We start from the raw sequence: 8,549 nt of genomic DNA on the forward strand, positions 1-8,549 counted from the left end.
ATATGGAACCAAAAATAATGCCTGTAGTAAGTGAAACATATCATAGAGGGCACATGAAAGCTGTCTAGTTGTTTGGGTTCCTGCAGTGTGGTTCATCTAGCAGAAGGAGGGAGACATTTGATCTCATGGAAATCTTTAAATTTGACCTTAGAATCTGTGTGTTATTAATTAATGTTTTATATGGAGCAGCTTTTTAATGGGCTTTTATCCACTGTGTAAGAATGTTCTGAAATAATGTTTTGCTTGTTTTCATACCACAGTCAGACATTTAAAAGAATTCTTTCCCATGTCGGTATTGCTTTCCCATTAAAGTGCATGTGAGGAGGACAGTGGAATCAGTTCAGTCCTCAGAACTGAACAATATTTGATACAAGTTCTCCAGTCCATGGTGTTATTAGTACCTTGGATTGACTCTCAATTCCTTCTCTGGCCCTTAGGCTGCTTGGGACCTCAGGTGAAAGCAGTAAACAAACAGTAAAGCTTGCAAATGCGTGGCCTCTGGAGGCAAGGGGTGCCCTCTCTCACATGATTTCCACTGAAGAGTGTCTGCTGTCTAATTGTAAGTGCCGCTGCTCATCAGCCATGTGCATTGGATGTCTGCAGGGATGCGCTTTGTTTTAGAAGCCAAACAAAACCATTGACCCAGGTTGGCATGGGGTGGAGTAGAGGTAAATGTCTGGTGTGCACCCTCTCAGGCTTGGGCAGACTCTGCTGTGTTTGTTTCATCTTTCTCCAGGCACATCTTCCCTCAGCTGGATCTGTTTCTTTCCCCCCTGTTCTGGAAACCCTGTGCCTCTGCCCCATCTTCCCAGCTCTCAACATGCATGTTTTCTTGTCTTTTTATCCAGTCCCTGCTGTTGACCACGAGCACTATGTAGAGAAAAAATGCTTATCTTGGGACATTCCCCACCTGGAAAGTCTAGGTCACCTCTCTCACCCCCTCAAGTAGCAATGTGTTTGTTCAGAAACAGCGTATAGGAGGCTGCTTCCTGAGAACAGTGACTGCATCAATGGCAGCATGAGCTGCCTAGTTCAGTCATAGGAAATCAGGTATTGCGAATGACTTCTACTGACAGCATGAGCTGGATTCCAAATGCCTGGCCCCCTTGGTCGTTTGTGGCAACCCCTTCCCTGGTTGCACAGCCTCTGGCTGCAGCAATAGGTGCAAACAGAGCCCATCCTCAGTCCTGAGTTTACAGTAATTACCAAGAATGATGTTTGGTCTAGTGACAAATGTCTGGCTGCCTTTCTGTGAGGCAACCTGAAGCCTCTTGTTGCAAGGTTCTTGGTTTTCAGCTCTTAAGGACTAACTCTCATTTTGCTTCCCTTTCTTGTGCTTTCTCCAGCACAGAAACACTTTCTTAGCAAGTGTTTCTACCAAAAGCATGCTCTCTTTTCCACAAAGTGGAAAAAAAAAAAAAAAAAGATGGTGAATTACTTTAGTGAGTGTCAGATTAGGATTGAATGAGACTTGATTAAAAAAAATAGATCTAGAAGCCCTAGGTAAATTGTCCCACCAGAGCTCTTGTAAGATATGAATGTCTTCACAGGCCTCTCTCCACCTGTGGCTTACCTGTGCCATCTTCAAATTCCTAACTTCCTTCTAGAAGGGCTCTGTTTCCATTTTACTCCTGTTACTCATAGTGTTTGAGGCTTATTTCCTATGTAAGTAGGCAGTGGGGTTCAAATATTTCCATGCCTTTAGCCTGGGCAAGGTCAGTTTATTAATTTCTTTCCTAAAATGCTTTTTATTTTCCACTTGCATTAAGCTTTCAAAGACTGTGAACACAATATTCAAAACCTATGAACCCTTAAACACCATACATTTCGTTAAATGTACGTGAATTTAAAGGGGATAGTACCCGTTGTAAAGCTTGGGAGTCATATTCTCAAAGACTTAATTTCCAGAATGTGTAATAGAAAACACCTTGTTTTTCTAAGTGCCATTGCACCTGAAGATACTTTTATTTTTAAAAAAGTAATTTAAAAAAAAAATAATAAAAGCTTCATAGAGAACACCACAATGGGAAATATGAGTCAAATTATTCAGATGCTGGCATCTGCACACAATGGAAGGGTGCTTTGTAACACAGTGGTGCTGGCTCCTTGTCCAAAGAGTGGACGTTAACGACAGAAAGGAGAGCAGCATAGTGCTGCCACCTCAATGTGATGAAAGTTATCTTTTTAAAAACTTCTTACAGAGACAAAAAAGTTGAGATTATTTTTTCACAGAGGTTGGGCTGGACACTTGGCAGGAAAACCTTTTTCTATACTGGCCCAAGCAGTGTGAATTTTCCCTTTCCTTCCCTGCACGGTGGCAGCAGTACATGGAAGCCTTGCCCGGTCACACCCCGCACTTAGAACATATCTGAAGTCACCGTGCGTGACTCTGTCCCAAAAGTTCTTCATCCTCTTCTCTTCTCTTCTCTTCAGACGTCCTCACAATGAAGTCTGAAGTTTCGGCAGCTCCGAAGCCAAAGCCCGTGGGACAGTCTGTCTGCAAAGCCTTCCCGGGAGGGTAGAGGCTGCGTGGAAACCCCCCGGCCATCCCCGTGTGAACGCCGCTTCACCGGCCGTATTCCTGAAGGGGTCCTCCGAGGCTCTGGCCCTCTTTCCCACGGGAAAGTGGGCTCCTTAGGCGGGCAGCGGGGGCAGCGGGGAGCCGAGAAGCCGGGGATACTCCGTTCTCCGCCACGCCGGCCGGGGCCGCCGGCAGCTAGAACGGGTGGGACCGTCACCTGCCCCCAGGATCATGGCAAAGCTGAGCGGGGCTCCTGTCTGCATGCTAGCCGGGGGAGTCCGGGGAGAGAGCCCTGCCCCCGCCCCAGACCGATTTGCTGACCCCCTCCCGCCACCGCCAAACGCTCTCGCGGGGGTAGGAGAAAACGGGGCTCACCTTCGATTTGTCCCCCAGAGACTTAGGAAATAACATATTTTTTTTTTTAAGAGGTGAGTGACTTTTTCTTCTCCATTCTATTTTAAAGCAATGAACGGCAGAAAGCTGCTCCTTTTAGTAGGAGCTTAGAAATTAGAGGCGAAACGATGAGTGATCGGAGCGCCTCTGTCAGCTTCGTGGTGTGTGTCCTGAGCAAAGTGCAGGCTCCCACGCGCGGGTAACAAAAATGCCAGCATATCTGGGAAATGGGAAAAAATAGCCTTCAGGCGTAGTGTGTGCCCATGGTGCCTTATTCTGCAGTGTGTGCTTGCCATTGTTTATTTTAGCAGGAAAACGGAAAAAAAAACCCAAACACAACAACAAACAAAACAAACAAAACAAAAACAACAAAACACAACACAAAACTTTCGCTTTTAAAAAGATCATAAATTCGTGCAAAGATACGAAGTGCGATTGGACTTTCTTGTTGCTCTGTTGGAGTTGTTATAAATAGGGAAAATATCGAGTTTCATGTATGTTTTTCTCTCGAGTATTTCTGTGCATGAATAATACACATCTGCGCATAAGCCCTGTGTATTCGACCTGCGTGAATGCGATGTGTGTATGCGTACGTGTTTATGTACAGACATAAGGGATGAACAAAGTAAAAATAAATGACACCGTCCAACACTGAAAAGTGCTGCGGGCAGAACCATTTAATAGTTGAACACAATACTTTTTTTTCTTAAGCCAAATCCTTCGATATCTTACAGTTGAATAACAACAACAGGTATTTCATCACACGTAAGCAGTGCGAGCATTGGGTAGACAATGGAAATCACATAGGGGGGAAAAAAAAAAAAAGAGAGAAGAAGTAATGGACGTGAATAGACTCACATTTTTAACCAACCCCAGTCATTTGTTTTTATTTCCAAATTTCTGGTTTAGAGACCCGGAAAGCTCTCTTAAAAATACCGAGCTCGTTTTTCAGATATTCTGGATGAACGGGGTATCTCCAGATGTTAAAGCTAACAGTAGCTAAACGATTACTAATTGTTTTCTCATGTGAATGGCCTTCTTTGAATATATCTGTACAAAATATCTATAGTAGTTCCCAAACTCTAACCTCGATCAGCGTTCAGTACTTTAAGACTTTCCAAGTTGAACGGGGTGATCAGGGGAGAAGATTCGAAGATGAATTAGATTTGTAAACGGGATGGCTAGAGTGTTCACTGTTTCGGTGCGCTATATAAAAGAATCTCAAGGTATCACTAAAATGCAAAGCACTCCAGGATTGTGCGATTATGGATAAAATCAGTACCATCGTAAAACAAGTATCTGATGGAGATCAAGACAGTGTCTTGCCGGGCAGTGAGAAAGCCGCTACGGGAAGCGGAGCGTTCTCACTTTTTTAAACTGCATCAATTTAACAACCTATAGAGGCGGGGAAATGGCGATTTATTTATTTGTTTAATTGTTTATTTATTCATTTCCCTGGAGCACCGGAGAATGGTTTGCTGATTCTCATCCACCCGTCGGCAAGCCTGCGAAGGAGGAGGACCTGGCGCTCTCCCCGTGGCCGTATTTTGGTTCTTTCCGCATTTTCTTAGAAAATCCAGCAGCGTGCAGCGCCTCGCGGGAGCAGGACGCGGAATGCCCGGGGTGTGCAGGAGAAGTTCTGGGGAAGAGGAGCAGAGGAAGACCCTTTCCAGCAGTCGGGCTGCCGGGAGCACCGCCAGCCGTGAGCGCTCGCTGGTGCTCCGGTGGCGGGGGGACCCTGCGCGCCAGCTGTCGCGAAGATGCGCGCAGAGGACAATGAGAGAGGGGCCCGGCGCGGGAAGGCGGAGGACGGCTGCCTCCGGGGCTTCGAGAGCGGCGGCGTGGGGGCATGGCGGGCAGCGGGCGAGTCAGAGGGACGGCCGGGGCGGGTCAGCGCGCAGCCTCCTCCGCGGCCGGCCCGGCTCCCGGTGCGGCGGCGGGGAGTGGCGGTGGGTGGCGCAGGTAGCGGCCCACCACTCCGTGCGGGCCCCCCGCCGCCACGTCGAGGGGGAGGCGGCCGCGGCCGTCGGGCAGGTCGAGGCGCGCCCCGGCGCGGTGCAGCGCCGCCAGCGTCTCCAGGAAGCCGGCGCGGGCCGCGTCGTGCGCCGGGAAGCAGCCGGTGCGCGGGTCGGGGCGGTTGGGGTCCGCTCCGCGCTGCAGCAGCAGCTCGGCCACCCGCGGGCTGCCCAGCATCATCACCTGCGGGGAGAGACAGCGTCAGCGCCGCGGAGCACCGCGAGTGCGAATACCCGCGGGGCGGTGGCTGGGGGGTAAGGGGCTGTGGGTCGGGGTCACTTTTGGGTGCAGTTTTCCTACGTCAGCTGTTTGTGAGTTGCGTAAATGCACATGGCCGTACTCGATGATCCCCATGGGTTCCTTCCAGCTTGCGATATTCTATACTACGATGAGGTGTCTATAGAACAAGCCTGATGAGGAGCCGCTTAGGGAACTGGAGCTGTTTAGCCTGAAGAAAAGGAGGCTGAGGGGAGACCTTATCGCTGTCTACAACTACCTGAAAGGAAGTCGTGGTGAGCAGGCTGTTGGTCTCTTCTCCCAAGTAACAAGCAATAGGACGAGAAGAAGTGGCCTCAAATTGTGCCAGGGAAGGTTCAGATCGGATATTAAGGAAAATTTATTCACAAAAAGGGTTGTGAACAGGCTGCCCAGGGAAGTGGTTGAGTCACCGTCCCTGGAGGTGTTTAAAAGCCGTGTAAATGTGGTCCTCAGGGATGTGGCTTACTGCCAGAGTTGCGTTATGGTGGTTCTATATATAGCCTGCCACTGAGAACGCGTTCCTGCTCTGTCAACGAACAGCGCAGCTCTGCCTGGCAGGGTCCTGGCAAAGGTTCAGCTCCCCTCCCCCCCGAGTTCTGGATTCACCCCCCTCCCCCCTGAATTCTGGATCGAGCCGTTTCTCTCGCTCTCAGCTCTGGCTAAACCAGCACTACTTCACACAGGAGCAGGGAAAAGTGTTCAGCGCCCACGGGTAACGCACGAAATTCTCCGCTGAACCCCGGTGCCACTTCGCAGCTGAAGCAAAAGCGGAAACTCCTGCCAAGGTCTGATCCTGCACGATTGAACAAAACTAAACCAAACCAAAACCAGAGAAAATCGACCCCAACAAACAAATGAAAAAAAGAAAGTTACACTTACGGTTTTGCTTCCCGCATTTACATGGTCATTTTCAATGGAATTTTAACCTCCATAAATTGAATCTTAACACTATAGAAAATACCTTGAAATTATAGGTTTTTTTCTCTCTCTATTTCCTTTTCCTTTATCATGAGAATTTGGCTATAGACTACAAATATTTTATTTTATTTAGAATATAAATGTGAAAATGCTTATAAATTAAATAACTTATAAATTCCTATAGAGGTTTTTCAGATAGAGTCCACAAGTCAGAGTGGCAGCCATTTTGCAAAGTGCTGGTAAGGGAAACAGAACTTAGTCTCACTCTGAAATGGGGCATGAAAGAGAAAATTTACAAAAATTTGGAGATCCTTTTAATATGGAATTTGAATGTACAACAGAAACCAAACGAATAACTTTCTCAGTGCCTTGCTCAGTAACTTCAGAAAAACATTTCCTTTTCTATATAAGGACTGGACTAAAATGGCTGTCCAGCTTAGCTGGTGAACCATTCAATATATCACTTCAAATGACAACACAATAAAACCTTTTCATGAAATACACAACTCCAGTTTAAATCGCAGTATATTAATTGTTCAGTGAACATTTTAAAGTTTTCATCTTAAATATGTTGATTAATATAACACAATTTTAGCTCTAAAAATGCCTGTAAAGCAAATCCACTCACACTGGTATTACAGTATGTATAAATTAATACTACCAATATTGATGAATAACGAATATTTAAAACACTACTACTAATAGTGACGACTACTATTGAATAACTAGTTTCAATTTACTATTTCTACTCAGTTACAATTTCCACCCCGTCTTCTATGCCGTTCTTTCAAGCGAAAATACTAGCAAGGGACCCCATTTCCATTTCCTCGGGGAAGAACACCCGTTAAGGCTATATTTAAAACAAACAAACAAACAAGAAAAGTCGATCGAAGCGCAGTCAACTTCCTGAACCCATCTGGAAGCGGATTTTGTAGTCCTGCTTCTCCTTTTAATTACTTTCTAGCATAATTCGTTTGCTGCCGGCGGTGCCCCTCTACACTCCATCTAGTATTTGCAGGAGGGCAAGGGTTCAGAAAAGCGCCGCACTGTATTCAGGCAGCTACGTCTGGAATCCAGATCCGATAATAACAATAAAAATTCTTTCAAAACCTGAAATCCGCCCCCCACCAGCGTGGCAGAGGACAGCTCTCCCGTACCCGTCACCCCCACCCCCAATGCTCCGTACCTGGAGCGGGGTCCTCCCGAAGGAGTTGATCGCGTTGGGATCCGCGCCCGCGTCCAGGAGCTTCCGCACCTCCTCGCGGTCCCCGCGGGCGGCGGCGCTGCACAGCCGGTCGCCGAAGCCGTCGCCCCGGGGAGACCCCTCCATCGCCCCCGGCGGCCCGACCCGCACGGCCACCCCTGCCTTTAAGTCTCCCCTGCCCGGGAGCTCGACCGCCGCGCCGGCGCAGCTCCTCCTCCCCGAGGGCAGCGGCCACCCCCTCGCCCCCCCAGGACAGGCGGCCCCCAGCCCTTGGGCACGGCCGCGCGTAGTCCCCTGCGCACACGTCGGGCGGGGCAGGGCGCTGCAACCTCCCCCCGTCTCCGGCTCCAAGCGAGGAGGGGAGCCCTGTGCTGGCGGCTGCGGTAAAATCAGCGCACCCTCTTTGGGGGGCTCCTGGGGGCGGCGAAGGACCGCGAGGTGCCAGCAGAGAGCTCCGCAAGCTGAAAACCGGGGGCAGCTCGGCATCCCCGCGGCGGAGCGCGATTTCACAACCCCCGAGAGCGCGGAGAGTGTCCTGCGGGCACTGCTTCCCTCCGGAGACGCCGTCGGTGCGGGAGAAAGAAGGGGATGGGTCTGCGGCCCTGCGCCTCCCGTGCCTCCCCACACGGGGGAGGTGGGGTGTTGAGACAGGGCAGAAGGACGCATCCCACCGACAAACGGCTTCTCCTGGCTGCCCAGGCTGGACGTAGCCGCCCCGGCCCGGGCAGGTGGGAACGCGCCCCGCGATTGTCTTGTGTGAGGCAGGCGGGACGGGGGGGGACCATAGCCTCCCCGGGGCAGAGAGAGACTCTGTGGAAGGGATTGATTTGGCTTATGCCTCCAGAGAGGAGGGGTCTGCCCTGCCCCGAGCCCCTCCGAGCGGTGGGTCTGGGGGTCCGTCCCTCCATCCCGCCGCCGGACGGGAGCTGGCGGCCCGGATGAGGAAGGGAGGCGTGCCCGCAGGAAGTCTGCGATCCACCTAATGGCACCCGGCAGAAGAGGACAGCTTCACGCCGGTCCCTACGGGAGCCTCTCGCGGGCAGGAAAGCCGCAGAGAGACGCAGCCGGGAAAAGGTACGGCAGCCCGGCAGCCAGAGCCGAGCAGGGCCTCGCCTTGACGCTGTAAAAGTCCCCCAAAAGCAAGCACCTGACTCCTCCCCTTGTTTTCCGCGCCCCCTTCCGCGCCCCCCCCAGTTTCACCCGGACAAAGCAGCTCCCCGCTGCGGGCCGCGTGATACA

General features: G+C 50.5%; 1 protein-coding gene across 1 annotated transcript; it reads right to left on the bottom strand.

Moving 5' to 3' along the window:
* Positions 1-3,213: 3,213 nt before the first annotated feature.
* LOC135577310 (uncharacterized) lies at positions 3,214-7,976 on the bottom strand. Its single transcript, XM_065046260.1, has 2 exons — positions 7,293-7,976; positions 3,214-5,113 (listed from the first exon to the last, which is right to left on the bottom strand). The coding sequence occupies exons 1-2, from the start codon at positions 7,974-7,976 to the stop codon at positions 4,805-4,807; spliced, it is 993 nt and encodes a 330-aa protein (XP_064902332.1). The 3' UTR covers positions 3,214-4,804.
* Positions 7,977-8,549: the final 573 nt, after the last annotated feature.

The sequence above is a fragment of the Columba livia genome, chromosome Z (assembly GCF_036013475.1).
Source record: "Columba livia isolate bColLiv1 breed racing homer chromosome Z, bColLiv1.pat.W.v2, whole genome shotgun sequence".
Taxonomy (NCBI): domain Eukaryota; kingdom Metazoa; phylum Chordata; class Aves; order Columbiformes; family Columbidae; genus Columba; species Columba livia.